General features: G+C 36.6%; 3 protein-coding genes across 6 annotated transcripts in view; 1 reads left to right on the top strand and 2 right to left on the bottom strand.

The window, feature by feature from the left end:
* Window positions 1-6,225, bottom strand: part of Brca2 (BRCA2, DNA repair associated) — a 74,084-nt gene extending 67,859 nt beyond the window's left edge. Inside the window, exons 1-2 of one of the 4 annotated variants that reach the window (XM_083126528.1) lie at window positions 6,200-6,225; window positions 3,368-3,535 (exon numbers count right to left, since the gene is read on the bottom strand). In XM_083126528.1, coding sequence (XP_082982654.1) covers window positions 3,368-3,503 — 136 coding nt within the window. In that variant the 5' untranslated portion in view covers window positions 3,504-3,535; window positions 6,200-6,225. Of the gene's footprint in view, window positions 1-3,367; window positions 3,552-5,746; window positions 5,805-5,958; window positions 6,032-6,199 lie in introns of those variants that run through there. The other 3 variants (XM_083126526.1, XM_083126527.1, XM_083126529.1) reach the window with 3 other exon arrangements.
* A 90-nt stretch (window positions 6,226-6,315) lies between these two features.
* On the top strand, window positions 6,316-27,316 carry Arp6 (Actin-related protein 6). Its single transcript, XM_083126524.1, has 7 exons — window positions 6,316-6,480; window positions 11,383-11,500; window positions 16,042-16,234; window positions 16,922-17,114; window positions 18,997-19,216; window positions 22,363-22,625; window positions 24,968-27,316. Exons 1-7 carry the CDS (start codon window positions 6,404-6,406, stop codon window positions 25,095-25,097), a joined length of 1,194 nt encoding a protein of 397 aa, XP_082982650.1. The 5' UTR covers window positions 6,316-6,403; the 3' UTR covers window positions 25,098-27,316.
* Window positions 26,378-27,677, bottom strand: part of Trhn (tryptophan hydroxylase) — a 307,044-nt gene continuing 305,744 nt past the window's right edge. Inside the window, exons 13-14 of the mRNA XM_083127788.1 lie at window positions 27,309-27,366; window positions 26,378-26,429 (exon numbers count right to left, since the gene is read on the bottom strand). Coding sequence (XP_082983914.1) covers window positions 26,378-26,429; window positions 27,309-27,366 — 110 coding nt within the window. The remainder of the gene's footprint in view (window positions 26,430-27,308; window positions 27,367-27,677) is intronic.

Genomic DNA, 27,677 nt, shown 5'->3' with positions numbered 1-27,677 from the left:
CGATGGCACAGTGGTAGCGTCGCTGCCTTGACAGGTTCGATACCCAGTGGAGGCACATAGTGGATCCCACTTTAAACTGTAGGTCCAGTCCAGATTAGCTTCCCTGTGCATAAAGTTAACTTAAAACAACAATTCAGTCAATCGATCAATCTTAACCTTGCAGCACACATGTTCTCCTCCAAGATACAAGGATGTGTGCTGGGTAAATATTGCCCACAAGCAAAATTACTTCTTAAGTTTGAATTATAATAGTTCTAAACCATGTAAATAACAATACCTTAATTGATTAAACTAATATTATTAAGTTTCAACATTTTATTCGATTACACAAGTTTTTACCCACATGTGTGTTCTTACAGGTTAAACATGGGCAGATTATAGTGCAATAGGAACAGATCTCCAATGGGAGATCTGTGGGTCCTATGCAGAAGGGACTCCTCATAGGATATGGGATTCCCCATAGAAAGAATACGTGAAAGAGGTATCTGAGAGAGCAGGTGGATGTCAATTACGTGATATCCAGATACCATTCACAATTACAGAAACACAATAGACGAAACCAGGATAATTTTAGCATGGTTGCGTTGCTGGTAGGGCAATGGGCATAGCAACACTGACAGTAAATACAAGCAAATGCTCGTTGGCTGACGAATGTCATGGGAAAACAGTGTTTGGCTGTGGTTGGTAGTTTGTAAAAGATGGAAAGAGTATGATGTGTGAAAGTGGAAAGAGTATGATGTGTGAAGGGAATCGACGAGGGCCTATGAAAAACCTCCATCCCAACTTTGTGACAGAAGAAACACCCACACAAAAAAGAGAATACGTAAGATGAAAGAAACAATACCTACAGTGGTAAAATGAATTTTATTTTCCGATGGTCACAGGAGTTGAACGCTCTACCTACTGAATGTAAGCCGAACACTTTACCACTTGGGCACTGTGACACAGTAGTGTTGTGGTGTGAATGCAGGATGTAGGCACAATACCTATGCACATACATACGTATTGTTAATTGAAACTAGGGATGATACTGAGCCCGAGACCAGTCTCATTCTCGAATTCGAGACCGACACCACCTCTCTCCAGACAAGACGAGACCACCACCCTTGAGACATGTTCGAGATGAGACCGAGACGGCCACCTAGTACACGAGACGAGACCAAGACCAAGGAAAGTCTCATCTCATCTCGATACCATCCCTAATCGAAACGTACATGACGTTATTGGAAATCACTGTACTTCATACTGTAGGTGCCTTTGAATCACGTAAAAGGTACGATGTGTTCTACTAGTATCATGTAATACGTAATTTGCATAGTTCCTATCCTTACCGTCAGGGGGCAGCGTGATTTGCGTCAAGGCTAGAAGGCACACTGAGACGTAATTCAGTAAGTGTGTCTGTTCGAAACGGAATACGTACAACAGTGTCTGTCAGTGAAGTGCATATACTTCGCGGTTAAAATGGAACGTGTGTACATTAACGAAGAATATGTGGACATGCATTTCTTCTACGAGAAAGCAGACGGCAATGCAGTGGAGGCTGTATGCCTGTACCAGGAAGCTTTTCCTCGGCCACAGCACCCTGATTGTCGCATGTTCATAAGATTACACCAACACCTCCGATAACACAGGAGTTTTTAATACGGAGAAAGAAGCGGTAAGCCAACACGTATCACAGTGGAAGAAGATGAAAGCAGTTTACAACGCGTTGAAGAAGCACCAGGGACATCAACTAGGAGGATCGCGGCACAGGAGCAAGGTGTTTCTCACAGCAGTGTGTGGTGCATTTTACACCGCCAGTTGCTCTACCCGTACCATCTCAAATGCGTACAAGGTCTCCAAGCAACAAATTGCGAGGGCAGGGTTGGGTTTTGTGAATGGATGCTGCAAAAACTTGCATTACACCCAAGCTTTTCCAGTAACATTTTGTTCACAGATGAAGCTGGATTCACTCGTGATGTAATTGTGAACTTCCATAATACTCACATGTGGTGTGACGAAAATCCCCATGAAATGTTTCAGTCACGACATCAGCAATGTTTCACCTTGAATGTGTGCAGTAGATGATTTCATATTGGGACTTCACATCCTGCCACCCAAACTCAATGGTTGTGGGTACCTTCAGTTCCTACGTAATCATCTTCCACACCTCCTGGAAGATGTTCCCCTTCACCAGCGGTTGTGTATGTGGTTCATGCACGATGGGGCACCAGCACATTTTGCTTTACCTGTGCAGCGGCACCTTACGTGATGCTATGGTCGGCACTGGATAGGTCGTACGGGGCCTGTATTGTGGCCACCACAGTCAGCTGATTTAAATCCATTGGATTTTTGTATTTGGGGTTACATGAAGAGCATGGTGTATAGCTCTCCTGTTGATAATGTTGCTGAGTTAGAGGAACGTGTGATTGATGTATGTACACAAATACGAAATACACCAGGGATATTGGAATGAGTGTGGAATTCACTACACCGACGGTTGAGCTGTTGTGTGGAAATGAACGGAAGTTATTTTGAGCACTTGCTGTAACTTCTTGTACAGTGTTCTACCTGTGAAGTAAAGTGTATCACACGTGTTCAGGGTATTTCCTTTAATACCTTCCTTGAAACTGTTTCCCATGTGAGGTCACATTCAACCACAATGTTTTCCCATGACATTTTCATCAGCCAACAAGCATTTTGTTTGCATTTACTGTCAGTGTTGCTATGCCCATTGCCCCTCCAGCAACGCAACCATGCTAAAATTATCCCGGTTTCGTCTATCAAGTTTCCAAAATTGTGAATGGTAACTGGATATCATGTAATTGACATCCATCTGCTTCCTCAGATACCCCTTTCACGTATTCTTTCTATGGGGAATCAAATTTCCTATGGGAAGTCACTTCCGCATTAGGTCCCACAGATCTCCCATGGTGTGTTTCTGGTAGAGCGCATAAGATTCCTTTATGATTTCTTTGGAACCACCCTTCTAACTGCCATAGTATTCGTCCTACAGAGGTGTAAACTGTACTTTCTCACACTTTCGGTGGTGTCTAGTTCTGACACTGAGCCACTCTAGGAAAAGTGGAAGAGGAACTTTCGTCTGGGTTTGACGCGATGTATCTCTGGTTTCATTTATGACCAGCAGTTATGATACACCCTGTATTTTTCTACACAAAATATTCACTATTTTAGTATATAAAAATTATGGAATTTTAAATCAAGAGAAATTCTGATATCTACAAAATCCTTATGTACTTTATTCTGTAAATTAAAGTGATTTAAATCAGATTTAAAAAAATCAGCTGATTTAAATGAATTCACCTAGCTTAATTCCCAACAACAATTTACTAATTTTATAGCAACTTGCACTGATTCAAAGACTTACCAGCAAATTTGTTCTGGAATGCTGGAGCAGGACACTCTTTTGAAATTACGCTATTATTGTCAGCCTGTACAGGACTGCCTTGATTCAGTCCCACCATAGTGGAATTTGTCAAATCAGTGCTTTTCTTTGACATCATGTGAAATTTTAAACCCTATATCTGCTAATGAGCTGGAATAGAAGACAACTGTTTATACATATATATATGCATCTACATAGCACTTCATGAACATCATATCCACACATAGTGCTCGCACCAGTGTGTTCATTGGTACATATTTTATGCTCACAATTTGTATGTCAACTGTTTCCTTATGTTTACCAAAGTGTCATATGCCGACTAATGCTGTGTGCCAGACCTGAACTGTCACCGCTATGTGCTAGACCTGATTTTTATAAATTATAACAGATAATCTGTTGCTAGTTCTTTTGTCACATGTTTCTCATGTTCACTGACCATCATCCAAGATAAAATTACATGTCTAATCCATTGCATTATATAAGTTGTGTATTCCTGTTCTATTGATTTAATTGTGAATAATAAATATTTGTAACCGACATCGCTCGAGTTGGATTCTTACCTTCCTGTGCTGTGACATCAATGACCCTGTACTTAATACTAGGATTGGGATGTGAAGAAAAAAAGGGCTACATCCAAGTAGAGTTGCTAAAAAAATGAAATTTCGGCTTTTATTTTGTCAATTACAGCTAACTTATTTAACTTGTAGTTTCTGTTGTGAGTTTAGGTGTTTGTAACTAGATGATGATGATTTTGCAACTAGATGAATAATTTTACATGATGTAGCAGCCAAGAGACAGATAATGGGCATTACTTACTTATAGACTGAAGGGGCCCATGTCCCGTCGATGTGAACCCCTTCCCCCCCCCCCCTTCTGCCTGTCACATGTCTTTTGTTGCTTTGAATGCTCTCTAATACTTAAGAAGATCTGTTTTGGTATTCATGTGAGATTAAGATTTAAATTAGCCTGTAGAGCCCAGAGAACAAATTGCGAGCACTGTTGTTGGATAAAGCCAGGCCTTTCGATTGAATGTTTCTTTTACAAATATGGGCATCCAGAGTTGCATTAAGTAATGCTGTTGTCTTGTAATAATCAAGGGGTCCAAGGTTCAATCCAGTGGTTCAGATCCCCCTCCCACTTTTTTTTCTTTTTATGTATTTACAAGTAAAATTGTTGAGATCAGGGCGTCAACTTTCAAGAAATGAATTTACTGGACTGTGGTTTCACGAAGGTTGAGAACTACTGCACTAGTCAGCCAAAATAGGCCTACATCACAACTTGCTCTGTGACCAGGTTTAGCAGCCATTAAGCCAAATTATACATAATCAGGGTGGCCACTCTATGACCATAATAAAATTCAAGTATAATTCCTGGTTTTCAAGGTGAACTTTCCAAAAATTCAAGGGTAGAAACAGATGTTTAATCTATTTCAACATTACGTATTACCACCTCACCACCACCCCCCAAATATATTAACTATATAAAGTCTGTGCGATTCCAACATATCCAAAAATTCTGATTCAATTCAATTGAACGGTATATATACACATGTATTTCTTTAAGGTGCTGGCTGAGTTTACATTTGCCATTTCACATACTGGGACTAGAAATGCATATAGAAACACAAATCACAAATATTACGAGATATAGTAATCTACGAAAAAAATGTTAATTGTATAAGAATTTAAATTTACGTACTCAACTTGAAGATATCTTATCTGCAATAATCTTCCCTCTGTCTATTGAGAGAAATCTGTTTTATTTTGAACACATATTTAATTTATTTTCCTTCCTCGATAAAAATAAAAGCTAAAATGTGAAAAACTTGCCTTAGGGCATTAATAACTATGTATAAATTCTGTGGGATTTCGATTAGCATAAGGTGCAATATTTTACGTTTACGGAAAACAATTCAAGCATAATTCCCAGAGCCAATAATTCACGCATAATGAAAACTTTAAATTATTTTCTTAAAAAGAAGTCTACGCTTTTATTCAGAATATATTATTAGTCTTTTTTCGTTAGACCCTTGATGATAGGGAATGGAAAACGTCAGTTACAGAAATTGATACCTCTTAAATTAGAGAATAACAACATATGGAGCCATATGAATTTTCAAATGCTAACATTTTCTTTTCATATATACCTACAAACTAAACAGAAGAAAATTTTATTATCATATTTGAAGTACTTAGAGCGTGAAAATAAATAAGCCATCTCACAATCTGCATGATGTACATTCGGAAGATTGTCCTTACACTTGATCGTGAAACAGCTGAAAAATCTATTAAATAATTATAATAAATGTTGACCAAATAGAACCCCCCCAAAAAGACACACAAAACAAGCAAGCAAACTAACTTCTAAGCTGATACATTAATCATAACTATGAAAAATCTAAAAATCCACTCTTCATGAGCAAATGACGTTCGAGGAATGTTTTTGAACAAAATTCTCTAACATAGATACAGATACATATAAAAATATATACAACTTAGGTCTTCATCGTTCGAACTGACAGAAAGGCATTCAGCTTCCTTGTATAACTAAAAACAATACTGTTTGTTATTTACCATGTAATTTTTCTTTGTAACATATTTTTGTTGTTGATTTCCCGCGACAAACGAGACCAGCAGTAGCTAAAAACGTACGGAAAACACTAATCTCACTGGTACTTGACTTACATTTACATTGTTTGAGATCAGTACGAAATGTTAATTTTCAAGTAGTCGTATTTGACACGGTTATCGTATAATTCTAATGGTTCTCTTTATTAATATAATTATAAGGTATTCTGTATTCCATTTCATTTACCTTTTTTGCGTCGCATCGCATCTCATGAAAATATTCCATCAGCCGTTGGCAACACTGGAGAAGAAGAAGAACAGATCAGCCGTTGGCAACACTGTCGCAGGCACAGATTACTGTCTAAGGTTTTCCTGCTGCGTTTAGCGTTCGTCATGTGTTTCACGATCTGGTTTTGAAAACGTTATTATATATAAATATATGTTGTAAAATATGGAAAATAATGTGTTTGTCTTCGACAATGGTGCATATACCGTTAAAGCTGGATACTCTCATCAAGACGGACCAAGGTACGTTACGATAAAATCATTAGTACGTACTATTGTATATTTCAACTATATCCGAAGGTCTACTATACGAATTCCAGTAAATATGCGATATCGCCCGAACGGATTTCTTCGAATGTACAGGAGAAACTACTTACTGAAATCAGTTTCTGTAGCATTGTCGAAGTTCTTCGAGGCATTTTCTTTCGCGGAAGCTGAAAACTTCACCATAGAATGATGCAGAACAAGAAATAATCACTTTTTTATGTAAGGAACTTGCATTTTCTGACATTATGCCGTTGTTTCCATTATGTACCTGCAGATGGCGCGAGCGTCGAAAGTCACGGGCCAGTGTTTCCAAACGTGCCTTTTTCTTACGATAATTTTTTTCCTTTTTTTTTTAACTATGCTTACCTAATCCAACCCAGCCTAACCTAACCTTGCCGGAAATGGTCCGTAGGGCTATCGTGAATGTTTTTTGGGGCTATCGTGAATGGTTTTTGGGGCTATCAGTCAATGGTTTGCGGGGCTATCCGTCAATGGTTTGTGATGACATAATGAACACGAAAGTAGGTATTTTTCGGTGAAGAAGGTTGAAACACTGCATACCCACTCGAAATTGACAAAACACAAGCACGACGCATGATGATCCATGACGAGTGCACGCCATATTGTCTGTTACCCAAGCGGAACAAGGAATACAAATAATGACTCGTAATATGAGAAGTTGACACTATTTTATGGAAAAACGCATAACTTCACCATAAAGAATCTTCCGGAATGCAGAATAGGCAAGTATCAATGCTAAAATTAACGAAATAAACAAGTGAGAGGTGTTCGAGCGATATCGCATATTTACCTGTATGCCGTTAAAGCTGGATACTCTCATCAAGACGAACCAAGGTACGTTACGATAAAATCATTAGTACGTACTATTGTATATTTCAGACTATATCTGAAGGTCTACTATACGAATTCCGTACTCTCCCTGTCTTTTTTGTCTGGTATTCAATTATTTAAAAAAGTTATTGGAATTGGATGACGCTTTGGTTATATAATATAAATAACAGCTCTATTCAAATGCGAATACGTGCAACCGTACGTATATACTTCAATGCAAGTCGCCAATCTTTCTTCCTAACCCTTCCTCTTTCCATGATAACTACTAGGCCTAGTTAAAGATGTCCTTTCTGTAAAACAAAAAAGAATAAGATTTGTGTGGCTATTGGTTCCACTTTTAAGTCTCTCCATTTCAAGGTGATGTGCATGAGTTAACCTTGCTTTCACTTTGACTACCCCCCTCAATTCTAAACATCACCATTACCATTTTACTGATTCGGTAACACTTTACTATACCGGAGACGGATTTCTTCAAATTTACAGGAGAAAGTACTTATGCAAATCATTTTCTGTAGCGTTGTTGATGTTCGGGAATGTAGTTTTGATCCATTTTAATACGAATGCATGTGGTTTTCTACGAAAATCTATTTCCGACGCGCTATTGCTGCTGCTACAAGCCGATGTTGTCCGTACATGCTAAATTGAACGAAAGGAGTGCTAATGGAACCTAACCTAACAGGCCTAACCTAACCTAGTAGGCATACCTCATCCCAATGATGGTTCGTGGGGCTATTGTGAATTTTTTGTGCTAACGTCAATGGTTTTTCGGGCTACCCGTGGATGGTTTGTGGGAAATAAGGAACAACAGTAAGTACTCGTTAATGTAAGAAATATACATTATTTTTGTTAGAAATTCATTATTTCACCTAAAGAAATGTTCCGTAATGCAGAATAGTATGTTAGCAATGTAAAAAATTGCGAAAAAAATCATTGGTAGGTGTCTCCGGTATAGTAAAGTAGTACCACTGATTCTTTCAAAACAACCACGATTGTGTTCTTTACTACACCCCAGGCTTTTGTGAAACACAGCTTCATATTCCACTTTTGCAGATCGCCTACTAAAGTGTTAAAGTGTACAACATTTTGTCAATTTGAGTGTTCTCTGTAGATTGTTCACATGACAACCATGGGCATGGGTCGAACATAATCATATCATATAATCTTTATTCATCCGTTGGCCCATTTTGCATGGGTATGGATTTTGTCAGATACATGAAAATAAAAATATAGTATAAGCTATGGTATACATAAGCAATGGGACTGTGGCAAGAAATACTACATAAACTCTATTACAAAAGAAATGAATAGCCTGATTTGCATCAGTCATATTATCTAATACAGATCAATCTAGCACTCGAAGTAGATATATCATTCATCTGTATGAAATTGTTTTTTTTCCTGCATGAAAATAGCTCAAATGCACCTGGTCAAGATAGTCACTCAGAAAAGTAAAAATTCCAAAAATTATACTTTCGGTCACTGTAACATTCTTCTTGAATGAGGTGTGAAAAAGTTGAGGTAATATTTCAGTAACCACCAAACGTCACTAATTCCCTTATTTTCTTATTTTTCACATTGATACTTACGTATTCTGCATTCCTAAGGATTCTTGAAGGTGGCATTTAGTTTTTTCCACGCAAATAATCTCAATTTTAGACATATTGAGTAATTTTTTTTTTTTTGTTCGCTTTCGCTTCCGTTACACGCGATATGGTGGAGAAATACTAGCGTTGTCCATGATGAGTGGTTATGCAGTGTTGCAACCTTCTTCATAGAAAGATAGAAAGCCCCACGAACCATGCACGGCAAGGTTAGGTTAGGCATACATAGTTAAAATTGTTTTTTAAAATTAGAAAAATATTTTTTTTCAGGTTCGAAAACCCCACGAACCATGCACGGCAAGGTTAGGTTAGGCAAACATAGTTAAATTTGTTTTTTTAAATTAGAAAAATATTTTTTTTCGGGTTCGAAAACTCCACGAACCATGCATGGATAGCCCCACGAACTATTCATAAATAGCCCCATGAACCATGCATGGATAGCCCCACGAACCATTCATAAATAGCCCCACGAACCATTCATAAATAGCCCCACGAACCATGCACAGCAAGGTTAGGTTCTGTTATGTTAGGCAAACATAGTTAAAATTGTTTTTTAAAATTAGAAAAATTGAAGATAATTTATTTTTTGGGACATTCCAATTCCTTCACAATTCCATGGTGAATTACAAATTCTACTGGATCTTCAACGCTGTGCAATTTCACCATGCATCCTGTGCATGTCATGTTGTCGCAAGTTCGTAATCAGAAATGATGAACAGTAACGCACGTTTATTTACATTCTACAACTGTTACACAGTTACAAAATCACGTATTTGGAAACACTGACCGGTTGAAACGTCATTAAACGCACACAAAGTTTGGTCCACGTAGTAGACGAACATCAAGGTAACAGCTTTCGTGCATCGGAGTGAAATTAATGTCGAAAATTACATGATTTACCGGCAAAAAAATTTAAGCGAGGGGAAAACACACTTCCAAGACCTTCCTAAAGTATAAATAAACTCATTTCGGTAAGTACTTTCTCCTGTAAAAATGAAGAAATATGTTTTGCGGAAACGAAAATTTTACCAATATTCACTCATCTGTTGGATCGAGTACTAAAGTCTCCCCATTTATATAATAATAATATTTTGGAATAATATTGGGAACGAGTTTACAATACCGGACCACTCTCCAATTTCTATGAAATTTCGCCTACTCACTAATTGTGAACTCCTAATCACGAATCTGCATGTAATAATTGGCGGTCAAGTATGGAAATCGAGAAAAAAATGAAATAAACTATGTTTTCTTAACGTAACGTAACCCTACCATAAGAACAATAGCTCCACGGAAAACGACATTTTCCCAACATGAAGAAATCAACAGGCAAGATAAGGTATAGTTCTCTTAGCTAAAATATTAATTTTTCTTTGTATTTATGCTAATGGAACCTAACCTAACAGGCCTAACCTAACCTCGTAGGCATTCCTCGTCTGTCGTCAACAAGATTGTTGTGCGTAAAGGAAGACCATTCGCTAATTAATTGCGAAAGAAAGATGGTTCCGAATTGCTGTGTATGGACAATCACCGTGGTAAATCGCAGGTTATTTTACAAGTTGTACACGTAAATGTACAATTTTAACAAGTGACCGCCAAATATGAACTACAGATACGTCATCAGGACACCGAAATTAGTAAGTAGGCGAAATTTTATAGAAATTGGAGAGTGGTCCGGTATTGTAAACTCATGCCTAATATTGGTTTGTTTTTATTAGTTTATAATTTTTATTATTATTTCTACTATCTAGGTTTTATCATTGGCCCAACCCCTACCCTCTACAAAAATTTATGATGATGATGACAACAGAAAGATATAACGAATAGCATACAATGTTAATTGGACATTATTAATTGTGTTGTGCTTTCAACTATACTTATTGATTGATTGATTTGGTGTTTTAAGTCCACTTTATGCACAGTAAGGCTAATTGGGACTGGACCTACAGTTTAAAGTGGGATCCGAACCACTATGTACCTCCACTGGGTATCAAACCCAGGACCCCTTGATTACAAGGTGAATATGCTATCACTGCGCCATCGGGGAATCCCCAACTATACTTATTATGTCACTATGTTTTGAGAGAGGTAGGGAGAGAACCAACTACTTCACAGTACCCCCAGGAATTTTGTATTATTTTTTCCTCCACTTATGTTACTATTTCAATTAGATATTCAACTTACCTAATTTTGCGAAAACAAAATTGTACTCTATATCGTACATTATTTTGTTAAAATTGTATAATATGTTGATAGTGTAAGAATATATTTTTGTGAGAATGAGTGACTAAGTAAACCTTGTGTGAGGAGTTTACTGAAATTTAGAAAAAATGTAATCTACTTCTATACTCGAATATATCAAGTAGTAGTTCAAAAGATTTATTCTCAGCAATTGCATATGTAAGCATGTTATTTAATATTTCAGGATAATACCTAACTGCATAATGAAAGCTAAGAGTGAAAGAAGACGGCCATTTATAGGAGACCAGATTGAAGACTGTAGGGATGCTTCTGGCTTGTTTTACATTTTACCATTTCAGAAGGTTAGTACTTTGATAATTAGTTAGTGGTCAGTGGGCAGGGTGTCTACTAAATGTCTGTTTATAAATTCCAGGTTTGTCCAGGTCTATTTTTTTAAACAAAGAAGTTGTTATTGTTAATAACCCCTACCAGAAGGCCAGTAGAGAAAAATTTGCAGTAACTAATAAAAGCAAGCTGAGTTCTCACCTTTAACTGCCGTCTAATTCATATCCCTTGGCAGTAGTATATTTTTTACATTTTGTTTCTTGAGATTGTCTGACTTCTTTTTCACTACAGTCTTTCAAATACTCATTCCTCCTTCTTGATGCATTTCTAACATAATCAACCGTGATATTAACATTGGATATTCCTCCAGCAACATGTACAGCATCTAACATACTTCTTTGAGCAACCAAGCTCTCATCTTGTAGATTTTCCACAAAGCATTCTTTGTTAATGGAGAAGCTCCTTTCTACTGCAGCGTTGCTGTGAAAAGAACACAAATTTTATGCATGAAGGTGTTAAAAGCACTAGAAACGCCTTCCTTGGTGAACAAATCATGTAGGAAGGAATCTAAACTCATCTTTTTTACTGAAATTTAACAACTTTTGTGTTATTTCAGTATTCGAACACAACTCTAAATACTCTCGTTTAACTGTGTCAGCAACTACAGGTGCCATTTGCTGCTTTTCCACAAATGTCTAAGAGCAAGTGTGATTTGTGACTCTCGAAGTTTCATTGACCATAATTTCTGGTGATAAGCAATTGGTGCCTCTCGTAACTTTGAACTTCAACAGGCATTTCTGCATAAGCTTTTTACACAGTTCTTGCAAATATTTTTTGCATTCTCCTTTAAAACTGAGGACTTCAATATCCTTTAAGATTTCTAGCTGCAGAAAATCCATGATCAACTAACGTAACTGGTTTTAAGATTTCATTATCATAAACATCTAATGAGAGCAAACTCTTTGATGTAGCTGCACCCTTTAAAATATTAAAATATCTCCTTTTACGAAGCGGCTTCACAAACTCCGTATCAAAGTGTTTAAGTCATTCCAAAGAAACGGAAGCAGTGGACTGTTTGTCTGGTACTTTACGAGGAATTCTTCTAGCTCTACAGATATAGAAGGAACAAACCCCAATCTTGCAGGCAAAAGTACGTCACTGATGTGGGTCTTGACTTTACTAAAGTTTGATGTTCCAGGTAGTTTTGTTTTCACTGCATCGACATAAATTTTTAAGGTAGGAATCATGAGCATTGCAGGATTGATCACACTTGAATTTTCCACCCACCTAACGGAACAGAACTTAAGAGGAAATGCCTGTGTTCTTGAGGCTGTAACGAAGTCTGCTCTTCTAGATGGAAAGTTCTTGAATAAGTAGTACAATGATCTCAAAAACTCCATTATTTTCCAACCAGCTTTGTTGTGCGCAGTCTTGAAAGCCCCATTAACAGTATGTAATGAGCATGTTCCTGTTTCCAAAAGCTGTGGACTGTCACCATATTCTCCACTCAGAAAGGTCTTCAAAGTCACTGAGAAATTGCAAATTAACATTGGGGCCATCAAGAGAAACTTGTAGTAACTTAGAATAATCGAGACCCTTTTCCTTCAAAGTGTTTAAAAATGCATTCAGCAAATCTTGAGCAGTACAATGACCAAGGAATACTGACGTTAAATATCACATCGACACTTCCTTTGCTTCACTGTTCCAGAAACGAACTACTAAGTCGATTTGGTTTTTCTGAGAGATGCTGTTTAGGCTTTCGCCCAGAAACACTGCAAAGTAGTCACACTTGCGTAGGTCATGAAGTAATGTCTGCTGGAAATACAGACCCAAACCAAAAGTGGTAACATAACCTATTTTGTCTTTGTGTATCTGCATTTTCTTCGCAATTTCAGAATCAGGAAACATTAAGGGAAACAATACTATCTTGGCTTCTGGCAGACGAATAAGTTGTAACTTTATTTAAGGTCCTATTATTTCAGCTTTTGTTACTTGATCTTTGATTGTGTACTTGTTCAACACATTACTAGTTTCTGCTGGGCTAATAGCATTGTCACTGTTTTCCTTAACAACAGGTTTAGATGATGATGTGCCAGCCACCTGTTTCGTAGAAGCAGAGGATTTGGTACTAGCACTACACGAAAACTTTAAAATACTGGAACTTAAACACTGTGCATTAACAGCTATATTATGTTTTTTTCCCTTTCTCATGAGACTTCAACAAGCCAGCTCCCATATTTGAAACATCAAATTCAGTTTTACATAGTCTGCATTCTGCCTTAAATGGATCTTTAACTTTAAAAGCCCATTTCCACTGGTCTTTCCACGATTCTCGAAATGTAGTTTTGCTTTTCCCCATTTTAAAGTCTTGAAAATCAAATATTGGTATTACTATACCTTCCATCAATATACGTAAATGAGAAAAAAGCTTCCTATACTACATGGAATGTGCCTGTAACAAAGAGGGTTTTAAGAATTACCACATAAAATATGGATAGAAATTCCATCCCCATCCACGTACTCACAAAACATAAGCCCCTAAGTGAAGTGGACATATGTAGTGAAAATGGTAACGTTGAGAAAAATCCAGGTTTCTGGTTAAATTCCAGGCTTTTTCCGGGTTATCCAGTCAGTAGACACCCTGGACACACACCACACTACAATGGAGGTCACATAATAACAATGGGATGAGTATTTAATGTTTTACATATTTGGATGATGTAAGACTTGGTTGGTGTAGTCAAGATAGGTTTTCAGGAAACTGATAAATAATATTTAGTTTAAAATCTGTTCTTCAACTTAGTTTTAAAATCTATTATTTGATTATCAAGACGTGTCTTCAGGTTTTACTTGCCTGCTAAACCCTTCCTTGGTTTCAATTGTAAAAACTATTTTTCAAAATAATCTTTTTTAATGAAAAATAAAACAGATTATATTAAATTATTTTAGTTGTGGTCATTATACACATGTATAATGAATGTATATGTGAAGGTTGCAGGGTATTAAATAAAAACTCCAGTTTTATTTACATGTGGTTTAAAAGGCCCCTTTCTGTAACCACCATTTTGAATCTGTTGCCAAGTTCTTTAAACTACCTGTAAATAAAACTTTTGTTTTTATTTAATAATTTGCAAGTTGTGCTTATGTAAACCTTTAACAAGTAATATGAGGCATTGCGGATATTAAGGGTGAACTCGCAAAATACAAGTTGCAGAAATTTGCCATTTTCCAAATGTCTTTTCTATTCTAAAGCAAATTTCAGTGTCTTAGAGCCAAGGTAGAATTCTATCAAATGTTGCATGAGTTCCTACAGTCTTCAGTGTATATGATACAACAGTGAAAGAAAAATTCACTTTTGTCAAGTTCACCCCTAATATCCACATCTCACATGTGCAGGGTTCCCTGACACCTGAAAGACCTGGAGAACCTGTAAATCACAGAGAATTATTATTATTATTAAAAAAAAAGTAGTAGTTAGGAAAGTTTCATGGAAAATCTTCTTATTGATCAATGTGTCAAATACAATCTAAGGGTCTAGAATATGCTCCTATCTGCTAATAATAATAATTACAACCGTACATGGCTCGGGGGGGGGGGGGGGGTTGCCAGCAGTAAAATTTACATCTGTACAATGTAGGCAAGCATAGAGTACATATATGTGGTCTCATATTGTGGCCAATATTCCATTTGTGTAAATCTGGAATCATCATGGTACACATTTACATTTTATGCATGAATCAAATTCTGTGTATATGTAACCACACATTGAACAGGTTGCGTGATTACTGTGTTTTTTGTGCAAATTAAACTTTTCATCCCTCTCCCATAGGCTTAATCGAGTAGGTGGTTAAATGAGTCCCTCAGTTAGTGCCATTAGCATTGTAATTATGATCCAACATTCTAATGGTGTTACTACTTACACATTTTAATTGAATTACGATTCTTGGATTTGATAGCCTTTCTATTTCTATACTTCCTTTCATCTCCTGTACCTATTTGACAGTTTAAGGTGAAGTCTGAACCACTATGTGCCTGCACTGATAATCGATTATTCTTGATTACAAGGTGATGGTGTTGCCACTATACCATCGGGATCTTGCACATGTAACAAGTTTGTTCACGTGAATAGAATACTTTAGACAGTGGCGACTTACGAGCATAGTTACTTGCACAGCGTCATTTTCACAATACAATTCCTAACAAATTAAAACTTTTTCCATTCTCAAAGCGCACACAGCACTTTCTCCCATCAAACTTACGTTAACGATCATTTGTAGTATTCTAAATGCATGCCTCATATTTCAGTTAAACTTGTAAAAATCATAATACAGTCTGAGCCATGACCCATGTTGTCTCCTTGTGCACGTACCAGTAATTTCATCATGAATGTAATGCACATTGTTGTTATGTTTCATCATGTGCACATAGGTGGTGTGGGTAGAGCACTTGGATAAAAAAATAAATTTAAAAAAGTGTCAATGCGTTATTTTTCTATGTTCGGCTGTTGCTAATCTCACATAGGTACTTCTGGATAAATAATATAAAATATTTTTTTTAGGGATACCTTGTGAATTGGGATGTTGAGAAGAATGTTTGGGACTACATATTTGGCAAAGAATGCTGTGATGTCAACTTTTCAGAAACAGGCCTTATTGTTACAGAACCATACTTCAACTTTTCTTCCATTCAAGAAGCAATGACAGAAATATTTTTTGAAGATTATGAATGTCAGTCACTATTAAGGATAAACAGTGAGTATTCTTTCTGCTTTTCATCATAAGTAACAGCTAATTATAATTAGACTTAAATTTTGCTACATCTTTTTTTTCCTTTAGTTGTAATTGTGAGGATTGCTTTTGAAAAATGATTTACCATATGAAGAATGCACCTTCTTCAAATATTTATTTATATATTTATTAAATGAAACCATTAATTTGTTACCTTGTGATTTAAAAGTGATTCATGCTTCCAGGAAGGATTTAGAACATACCTTCTTCTTTGGTGTGACAGTTCCGTAAAATATACACCAAGTGAACATTAAGGAGACTGATCACATGTGCCCAACAAACATCAAGACAGTACACTCTCGTGCCAAGTGCTTTGCAGCATTTGTGGCTTAACGGATTAACAAGCGTCAATTATTCTCTGTCAAAGGTCATGTAAACTAATTTTTTGTGTGTTTGCGATTTCTGTTGCACCATCAAAGCTGCCATTTTAGTCCATGTGTTTAGTCACATGCTGCATGCTCACCATACATAGCAATTATTTTATTTTGTGGGTACTGTCACAAGAAAAACAAAAATTATTATTATTATTAAGGAATTTTTGATTTAGGAGATTTTTCAATTGTTATTGGTAATTCTACTGGACATGTGCTACCCTTTTTACACGTTATAGCAAATTTACATTATGAGTGCTCTATTTTTTTAACTTTGCAGATGGAGATCTTAGTTCCTATCACTACAAGAAGGAGTTTCCCAAGGAGTTGTGCTGTCTTGTAATAGACTGTGGCTATAGTTTCACGCACATAGTTCCATACATAAAGGGACGAAAGCTGAGGCAAGGAATAAGAAGAATTGATGTAGGAGGGAAAGTATTAACCAATCATTTGAAGGAAATAATATCTTACAGGTAGATACACATTTTAATGTTATGTAAATAACCAGTACTCAAAATTACTCAATACTCATTCATTGTAACTGCAAAAGTTCAAGCAGTCAAAGAGTCAGAAAAAATACTGACATTTCTCAACGTTGTGTTTTCATATGTAGTCACAGAAGAGGAATAAGAAGCTCTGTCGCAATTAGCTAAAAGCAATGTCAACCCAATTCAATCAATCAGGAATTGGAAGCTCATATCATGCAATACCCTAGGATGGCTAGATTGCTGGAGAATGAGAAATCTGTTTCACAGTACATCAATTATAGCAATATGAACACAGTTACCAGTTAAAAAGAGACAGATTAAATTTAAAATTTGGCGAACTTTGAAGATAGATATAGAGTGGCCACAAACAAAAGAACCTTGAGCCAAAAGCCTTCGTGCATCTTCCCCTCCATCCGTTCAGCTTGGCCCATGGTGAAGCCTGCTCCACTCCACATGTGAGTATATGAGTATGATGCACACGACACATGGTTTCACGCTGGTTCTTTTGCTCGTGGTTTCACTGTAAGCCACCAAGAAATAGACCTACAATTTTAAAGTTGGGCTCAAACTACTAAAAGGGCAGGAAGCATTTTCTTTAGGTTGGTGTCACAAAGGGGTGATAGGTATTACTTATGCAAGTGTATATATTGTAATAAAGAAAGATAAATACATGCCTCTGAAAATACAAGTGATTTGGCTAATACAGGGTTAGTCCGGAAAGTAATGAGACTGGCCACCGCACGGCGCTCCAGTCATCAACAGTGCGTCCGCCACGAGCAGGATTGGTGGTGGGGGAGCTAACCAACGCTACCCGGATCAGTCGCTTCTGAGCTCTGGTAGAGTAAGAGTCGCTTATCGCACAAACCGTGTGTAAAAACGACGTTGAGATTTTTGGAAGCTCAAATTGCAGCATTCGCTTCAGCAACGATATGCCATTAAATTTTGCTTCAAGCTTGGCAAACCGCTGCAGAGACGTTCACCATGATTAAGGAGACCTACCAGGACCAACCCTGTCAAGAGCCCATGTTTTCCGTTGGCATGGAGATTTCAAGAATGGACGGGAAAACGTGGAGGAGGACGAACGCTCTGGACGCCCTTTGAGGAGTCGTGTGGACGAAAATGTCATCAATGTGAAGGAACTCTTGGACAAGACCGTCGTTTGAGTGTGAGAATGATAGCCGAAGAACTGAATCTAACCAAAACAGTGGTGCACGAAATTGTGAGTGAAAATTTGAAGATGCGCAAGATTTGTGCGAAGTTGGTGACAAAAGTGCTCGATGATGGACAAAAGGAAGTTCCATCATTATAACATGCCGAGTCACACCACGTTCATTGTGATGTCATTACTGGCTAGAATCGGCATTGTCACATTGTCGCAGATAACGTACAGTCCCGACATGAGCCCAGCAGACTTTTTTCTATTTCCCAAGCTCAAAAGAAGTTTGAAAGGTCGCTGTTTTGACGATGTTTTGGCCATCCAAGTAGCAACGACGGGTGTTCTGAGGGGGTTGTCGGAAGCTGACTTCCAGGAGGTGTATGCTGCATGGAAATCGCGCTGGCAGCAGTGTGTCGATAGCCAAGGAGAGTAGTTTGAAGAATTTTAACAAGTTGTACCAATTCGATCAATAAATTTTATTTCCTGGACCCAGTCTCATTACTTTCCGGACAAACTCTGTACTTGTCATTTCTTTTATGGTAATGTAATTATGGGTGATTTATTAAAAAATTACTGAGTAATAGGTGGGTAAGGAAGAGGAATTTTATTGTTTCTCTTTAGTTACAACACACTAACATATTTGTTACATAACATCTTGAAAATTGAATTCAGAAGGCAAATCTTGTGATAATTTTATTTTTTCTTTTGCAGGCAGCTGCATGTCATGGATGAAACACATGTGATTAATCAAGTGAAGGAGGATACTTGCTTTGTGTCCCTTCAGTTCTATAAAGACATGGAAATTGCCAAACAGAGAGGCATAGACAATACTATAGTTAGGGAATATGTTCTCCCAGACTATACAACAAGAAGAAGAGGCTTTGTACGGAGTCCAGAAGATGCCACTAAGAAGGAGGCAGAAAATGAGCAGGTATGAGTTGTTTTTGTCATGCTTTGCTTTCACATGAAGTGTATGTAAGTATAGACTTGTGATTCAACACCTGAGCTTTTACAGGAGGCTGTACACATATCATTACCACGATGATTAGATTTTTGTTTCGTGTACAGTAAACCTCATTCATAGCTTATGGTTGTGCAAATTACTCACTTTTTCAAATTAATACGTATTCTCAAAAATATTTAAAAATACGAAATTTCTTGTACTTACGTTTAGGGGAGTATTTATTTTTTCTGAACGACATTTCGGGAAACTACTGTTCCCTTCCTCAGGTTCTTTTTTTAAGGCTATCTGAAATACTCCATGAAAAAGGATACAGTATGACTTTGGTGAAGGAAGAATTGGGAAAATTTCCTTAAACTATTAAAACTTTCATCCCCCATGACTGTTTAAAACCACAACAATAAAAAGCTTTCTCAGTCTAAAAGAAACATTTCAAATCAAAAAGATAAAAAGGAGCATGCCATTTCACTTTCCCGTATTGACTTCAGGATATTCCTGGAGGGGTTAACACAGTGCGCTACGATTCCAGGGGTGCAGGGTTTGAATCCAGCCTGGGCATGGGTGTTCTATGTGAGTGTCTCTTCATCATATCGATAAAATCTTTGCGATTAGCTGAAAGTGTCAGAAATGCAAAGTAAAATAAACCAAATTAATCAACCAAATAACGTCTATGCCTATACCGGAACTTAGGTAGCAAGATCAAAAGTCGACCACTTAATATGGGGCCTCCCCGATGGCACAGTGGTAGCGTCGTCGGTGGAGGCACATGGCACAGTGGTTCGGATCCCACTTTAAACCGTAGGTCCAGTCCCGTTTAGCCTTTATGTGCATAAAGTGAAATTAAAACACAAACTCAAACTCGACCACTTAATGCTCTCGGCCTCGTGCTGCTCACCCGTTTCGAAAAAAAAGAATGTAATGCTGTATCCATTACTTTTTTATAACTGCGATATTTGGTTGGTAATTCTAAATATACCTCAGTTGAAGCCAGAGCATAATTATCCGTAGACGAATGACTTATTCTTCAAGAATATAGTGGCGTCAAAGTTATTACTATTTAAGTATAGGTGCGCTTGGGCTAAATAATTAGGCATATACTTTGTGCGAGTATTCCACACATCATAGTTCCGCCATCTTGCCACTAGCAGACAGCTATGTTGACCGCAGAATGTACGTGACATCCTTGGGGCCTGAAGCAGCAATTCATACCTTCCAACACCCAGGTAGGAAGTGCCTCCAGGGACCTTGCTACCTCAGTTTGCTCCAACGTTGAGTATTCCTGGAGGTGCCATTTCCTTGTGGTTTCATGTAATAAGCATGTGGACTCTGACTGCGCATTCATATCTGCTTCTTCATCATTCAAGCAACTGTGTCTAGGTGGCTGAATCAACAAAAACCCAATTCACTGCGAGAAATTGATCCAAGAACTATGTGTACTAAAAGCGAAAAAGTAATGGGAAAAGTTGTAACAATATAATTTAGAGATTGGACAGATTAATCAGTACTCTATCAGTATCTACCGATATACGGTAGACATATTGGTTTATCGATAGAATTACCGATTATTTTGCTAAACCAATATAAAATCTCATGGATAATCTCCATGCCCTACTTTTTAAGAAAGTAAATGTCTAAATATGCAACTTACTTTGCACTGCAGTCACCTCAAAACATATATTTATTAAATATATACATATTAAAGAGGTCAATGAATAATTCAGGTCTTCAAGGACCATTTGGAATTTTATATTGGATTTATTATCGGTGTCGGTAAATTTTATATCAGAACCTTATCGGTATTGACCAAAATTTCATATTAGCCATCCCTAATATAATTCCATATTTTTTTACCTGCATTTAATGGTAGGGTGATTCAAATGTCAGTGTGCTCCATTGCCTGGCCTCGCAGTCAGGTTAATTCTCTGCAGGGTTGTGTTTTGTTCATACGTGTACAGAGTCTCCCTAAACAGTCTCCACTTTAATTAACCTTAGGAAACAGAGCTTCACATGCCTGTAAACCCTCTCCTCCGGGCAGGAACTTTTCAAGCATGCACTTTTCAAAGTTGGTGTGAAATAAAAAAAAAAAGTATCTTGATAAGTAGTTGTAGAGAGGTTTTTTTTTTTTTTACCAGAATGACAGGACTTTTGGCTGAGGTGCCTCCCGATAACAAGTTAAAGGAAGAAGAAACTGGATTTTTTTTTTAAAAAAAAAAATGGTATTTAACACGCCCGTGTGGTCACCACAATAGACTAAAGTGAATTTTATAAATGTAATATGTAGCAGTGGTACATTGCTACAACCATCCAAAGTTTTCTTGAAAATAGGCTGATACTTGGTCTGGAAAAAGTAATAACAATATGTAAGAGCTGCAGTATTGCCAGCCAATTTATTTTTCTCTTCGTGATCAATATCACCTCCATTAATCCTTGTATGGAACCATGTGGCTTAAGAAAGCCTACAGGTTGAAATTTATTCTTACAAAGTTAATTTACATGAATTTTTACTTTTATATGCAGAAGAACCTTAATGGAATGTCAGAATTGTGGAATATTATTTATAGAACTATTAAATGTGTAAAATAATTGGTTTGTTTAGTGAATAAACATGTCATTAGTGACTGATCTACAGACTAACCAGTCCTCGTATTATCAATAAGAGCATATATATTTCATTATCAACGTTGCTTGAATGTAGGACACCTCAATAACTGCAGTGTTGCAGACCGAGTCTCTGGTGCCCAGACTCACAGCCAGTATAATCCTATGTGAGACTTGCGTTTTTACCATCCATATATGTTTGTGATTGTCCCTTTGTATATTTCATCTTATTACCATTCATTCCCATCCTTGAGGTTTAACTATGCTGTTAAACACAAAATTTGTAATTAATTGCCAAAATAATTAAGTTTGTTTGCTTTGAATTATCGTATTTGTTATTGACAATGAAGTATGGTTAAGTTTGATTGTAAGGTCTCATGTCATTATTATTATTGATTTTCCTTTTTGCATGTGCAAGATATTGTTTTGGAATGACAGGTATGAATATAACAATATGAAGCATAAAGCTTGTCATGCATGCGTTTTAAATATTTGGTAATATTTTCATTTATTTCCAGATTGTTCGGATGAACAACGAGAGGTTTGCTGTCCCCGAGATTCTCTTTCATCCTTCAGATGTTGGTATTACAGAAATGGGAATTCCAGAAGCAGTAGTGCATTCCATTGCGAGTTGTCCCCCAGAAACTCACCCGCATCTGTACAGAAACATTCTGTTGGTTGGTGGGTGCACTTTGTTTCCAAACTTGTACACACGTGTAGAAAAGGAAATCAGGTGTCTTGCACCAGAAGAATATGATGTCAAAGTATATTTACCTGAAAAGTAAGTATGGGTGGCAAGCTAACCAGTGTAAGTTTTTCTTCCAAAGTTGCAATTATAATATTTTGTAGTACGAATGCATTTCAGAAGAGAAAAATACAGTATAACCTTTATTGTTTTCCAAGAACTTGAATGTGAATTAGCTATAAGAAAAGGCTTCTGGCACATCGAAGGTATTTGTACTTCAGAAATGTATCGGCCAGTATCAGTGAGTAGTAGCCCTTTCCAGGCGAGCAATGGGCTCAATAAGACAGGCAATGATCATTGCCTGTCATTGACTATTAAATTCCATTGTGAATGAATGACTGGCTATAATCACACCACGTCTCTTCTGTACACATGTTGTAACCACCTCTTTCAAATTTTAACCGCTAGATGTCACATTTTGTTTATGGCTGAATTTTACTTTTACTCGTGTTGAATTAAGTTGCGCTTTTGTTTATATTCTTGAGAATAGCATTTATATTTTACATCCACATTGTGGAAATTTCTTTCTATGATTCCACTTTGGATTTCGCAGTTAGCGATTATTTCGATCCTAATAAAAGGTTTTCACATTATTTTTATGAATTAATTTTATATTATCTATTCAAAATATATTTTCAGTAACTTTTATGCAATGTTATATATATATATATATATATATATATATATATATATTTTACTTAAAAAATTGTTACAGATAAAAAAATTATAAATGTGAGAAAATTCACATAAAATGTAACATATTATATATCTGTTGAAAGAGGAAGTGTTGCATATTTTAGAAAGAATGTTAAATAGTAACACACTTAACAACATATTTTCTATGATTTTTTTTAAAAGCAGCAAGAAACTGCCGTCTCCTGGAGAAAACTCCATATTCTAAGTCCCGTCCGGAAAGGGTTAATTTCCAGCTAATACTTTCGGAAACTGGCACCATTGGTATTGGCCAATACTAATGCATTGGCATCAGCTCAGTATTTCGTGCCAGTTTTATGGCATTGAGCTACTAAGTCACACTGATTCTTCGCATATCTCTATTTTTTTTCTTATGCTTGTAATAACCGTAAACTACAGGAAAATAACTCTATTTTTTTATTTCCTTATTTTGTAAATGTCTATTTCAAACTTTTACAGAGAGCTGGGTTATGAAAATTGTAGGGAATCAGGTTGACAGAGTAGTTCAGTTGCAGAGCCTTGGCATGTAACCCAGTTTCAATCCCTGGTTTAGTCTAACTTTGCCAATCTAGGAAAAGTTTATACTGTGCTCCTTTATTTTGACAAGAAAAGTGTACGGTATAATGTAGGGGGAAATGTAAAATGCAGGACTATAAGGCAAAATTTGTGATACAATGTATGTAATGAGATGACTACCTTTTGCAATTCTGCGTAGCTAATGCAGTTGATGAAAAATATGTCTGGCTTGTTGAAAAGAACAGAGGCAGAGATTCCATTTTGAGTCTTGGCGTAAATTGATTTTTTTTTGCTCAGTATGTGACATCCAGTTCCCACACAGGAAACTACTGAAAGCAAAAAATTAAGTCTCGTTTGACTCTGTAGCTCAATTGTTAAAGTATTAGATGAGTACCAGGAGATCAGAGTTTGATTCCTTGTGTTTCCACAGTGCCCTTGTTGTATATTTCTAAATGCATGCAAACTGGAAATAAATGTCAATTTGATTTGTATTGTGCAAGTCAATAGCAGTATTCTTCCTGCCAGTTTTGATTAATTGTGGCAATGAAGATGAGTGATGGTAAGATGAAATTAATGAAGGGTCACTTAGAAAGAAAACCCATTACTGAACAGACTCAATAGATGTGCATGAAAGCATGCAAATTCATTAGAAATTTAATTTTCGAAGGATGTGCATAGTTTCATCTAATTTTTATATACTTCTACTCTTGGAGAACAAATCACTGCGGTATTAACTGAAATGTAAAGAAGATTAGAATCAATAAAAATTTTCCAGCACTTTCTAAGAAAATTCCAAATATCAATTCTAAATGTTAATTATCTTAGAACAAACATTATGTTGCAATCTATCCATTTGAATCTGCATAAGAGTACCATCATTAATATTAGATAGCCGACTCGGTGGCTGAGCATTTGTGGACTTTAATGTCACCACCGAAATTCCTTGATTTGATCCCTGATTGGAGCATGATTGTTGAGTTCTTTCGTCAATTTCATCAAATCACTATAAATTCTCATCATTGCAAGTAGCAGAAAAGTGATGTAAAATAACAAGAGTACAAAATACTTTAATGTTAGATAAAATAGTGCTCTTGGCATAGTTCAAAAACAACTGTGTATTTGTTATTTTTTTTAATATTTTAGGTAATGATATTCTTTTGTCTTCACAGCCCAATCACATATACGTGGACAGGTGGTTCCCTGCTGTCCAAAGATCCAGAGTTCAAAGAAATGGTAATAACTAAAGAGGAATATGAAGAACATGGCCAGGGCATCTGCTTTGAGAAGTTCTCAGTGTAAGGATTAGTATATTTTGCTCAGCATAGTGAAATCTCACTAGTTAGTCTTCCAAGTAACATAATAGTGTATTGCACTGCAAATACATTCTGAATATCACAAATGAGAGCTTCTATATTTTTATCAAACTTTTATTTGCACGATCAGTATTTAAGTGTACTTAAAAACTAACTCTAGTTTCCTAGAACTTTTTCAAGCCAAAACTGTTAAGGCACACACATTCACAATCACATGTTCAGTCAATACCTTGGCAATGTGGATGTCTGTACCTTGATAATTTACATGACAATGAATTTGGAAATTTCTATTTCACATTAATGCCAACAGATGACCTACCACTAGGCTTCAAAGTAGGAAATTGTTTTCCGTGGCCATTCAAGTTTGGATAGCCAACACTTCCCATCTGGATAGGCAATTCTTGTCGAGAGCATTATGATTTTGTCTGCACTTTACGCAATGTGTGGTTGTTCACATGCTGCACCATGGTGTAGGGGCACTGCATGGGGTGTAAGTTGGGTGGAATTTGCACACCCGTATTCTGATTGTAGCAGAAGCAATTCTTCCATTGTAAGGCTGGACATATGCCAGGTTGTACCTTTGTAATTTTCTCAGTTTAAAATTATTCGTTCGAGGAGCCACTGTGGAATCTTTTAACATAAATGTTGTGTCGTTGCTCTAGAGCTTTCTTTAAAATCTTTTTGCAGTGATTGCCTGTATGGGTCCTCCATTTAACCCTTGTGTCAAACTCAATTAGCTCATGGACAACTCCAAAAATAAGCCCCTCCTTTGTATGAGTGATTGGAGAATGCAAGTTTGAACAGCCAGTTGTGTATGATGAGGTCAGTCCTGTACAAATGCATTAGCTTGTTGGGCATTGCAAAAAGTTATGGGAACACAGTTACATCTGCATTGTTTGGTAAGGTTGACTGTTAGATCCTTTTTCCTAAAATAATTACCTAACCTGCCTCCATTAAGTTTTCCTATGTTGCAATCAATGCCCTATTACAGAACAACAAATAAATCTGGGAGGTTGCTGGAATAGGAAAAATTGGACACTGTATTAATCTCATGTGGTTGCATTTTAGACATCTGTTCATTATCATGGGATTTCAGTTAAATCATCTTGTGTGCATTTACCCACACCTTTGGCCTGTGGGCATCTCATTTCAGTATCATCCTTGTTTGTGAAATTGGAAGGAGACCGATCTTGTTCAGAGTAATTACTTCCCGAGAGTGCTAATATGGTGTTGGCCACGTGTAACATAGTTTTGTCTCTGTTCATGTTAGGACGAACTAGAGTTCCAATGGGGCAACGGAGATGGGAGCACTTGGTCACTAAGAAAGAATATTCCAAGTTAGAAGTTCAGTATCTCAGCACTAATTAGGAAAAATTGCCTTGATGTAGTTACGTGAGTGTTCACCTGGAAAGCATACTTTCTGTGTAGGTCTTTCTTGATAAGCACTTTATGTTATCCTGAGCACGTTCTTCCACTTCAAGTGTTCTTCAAGGAATCCCTGTGTTTTGAAGTGTATTCAAAATTTAATATAGTAGCTTTAATTGAATATATTTTAACGAGTAATTACAGTGATTTTCCAATCTAATGCTTTAGATGGCTCTAACAAAAGATACATTTGAATGATTAGACAAATTTGATGTTGGATATATGATAATATGAAGTATCAGAATAGCATAATACATAAAATATTGACTTATAAAGTTAGGACAGCTACAACTCCCACCCCCATCATGCTCTGATACTGATACCACTAGTTGATGTATCTGCATTGATTTGCCCCTAGTATTAGTTTCCTCATGGCTTTTACCTGGCGCTTTTGAACATTTGTGCTTTCATAATGCATAAATTAACCATGAATAAATGTGATTTAAGTTTGTATGTAGTACATATTTTATTAGTTTTATGTACACTACTTCAACTTTACTCTGCTGAGTACTGTTATGACACTCTTAATATCCGTATAGTATTGGGTATTACAAGGTACTTCAGTATTCCAGCATGAATTTTCGACTTTAGTACCTGTACTCATTCTGTTTCATCATCATGTCATTAGTTATGTATATAGTTTCATACTAGTGAAATTTCACTATGATTAATAATTAAGTGATAATTATATGTTGTGTATTTATATTTTTATATATGAATGGTATAATAAATACTAATTGTAAATGTCATTCTTCTAATAAATAAATCATACAATGCTGATGACCTTTTTCCTGTTTTACAATTAAGTGAAGAGTAATCGGACCTTAAATGTGGTACAAAAGGGGATGGGTGAAAAATGACATTCAAATGTAAAGGATGCGATTTTGGTGTATAGCATTGAAACAATTGATAGATCGATCGATATCGGTTAAATGATAGACTATTTTTAGTAAGTAACAGATATATTTCTTTGTTTTGCCTGCTCAGTTAACTGGTCATACAGAACCAGTATCCATCATATCATAGAGGCTTACAGCATGAGGTTACAAGTTTTTGGTATGGAAAATTCTGAAACTGTTAACATGCAGTGTTGCCACGATAGATAATCCAAAGTATGCAAAAAACATGAAGATAGGCAAGA

This window comes from Lepisma saccharinum, chromosome 8 (genome assembly GCF_977018435.1).
Source record: "Lepisma saccharinum chromosome 8, izLepSacc3.1, whole genome shotgun sequence".
Classification (NCBI taxonomy): domain Eukaryota; kingdom Metazoa; phylum Arthropoda; class Insecta; order Zygentoma; family Lepismatidae; genus Lepisma; species Lepisma saccharinum.
The sequence above is the reverse complement of the archived record's forward strand: the minus strand, read 5'-3'. Positions and strand labels throughout refer to the sequence as shown.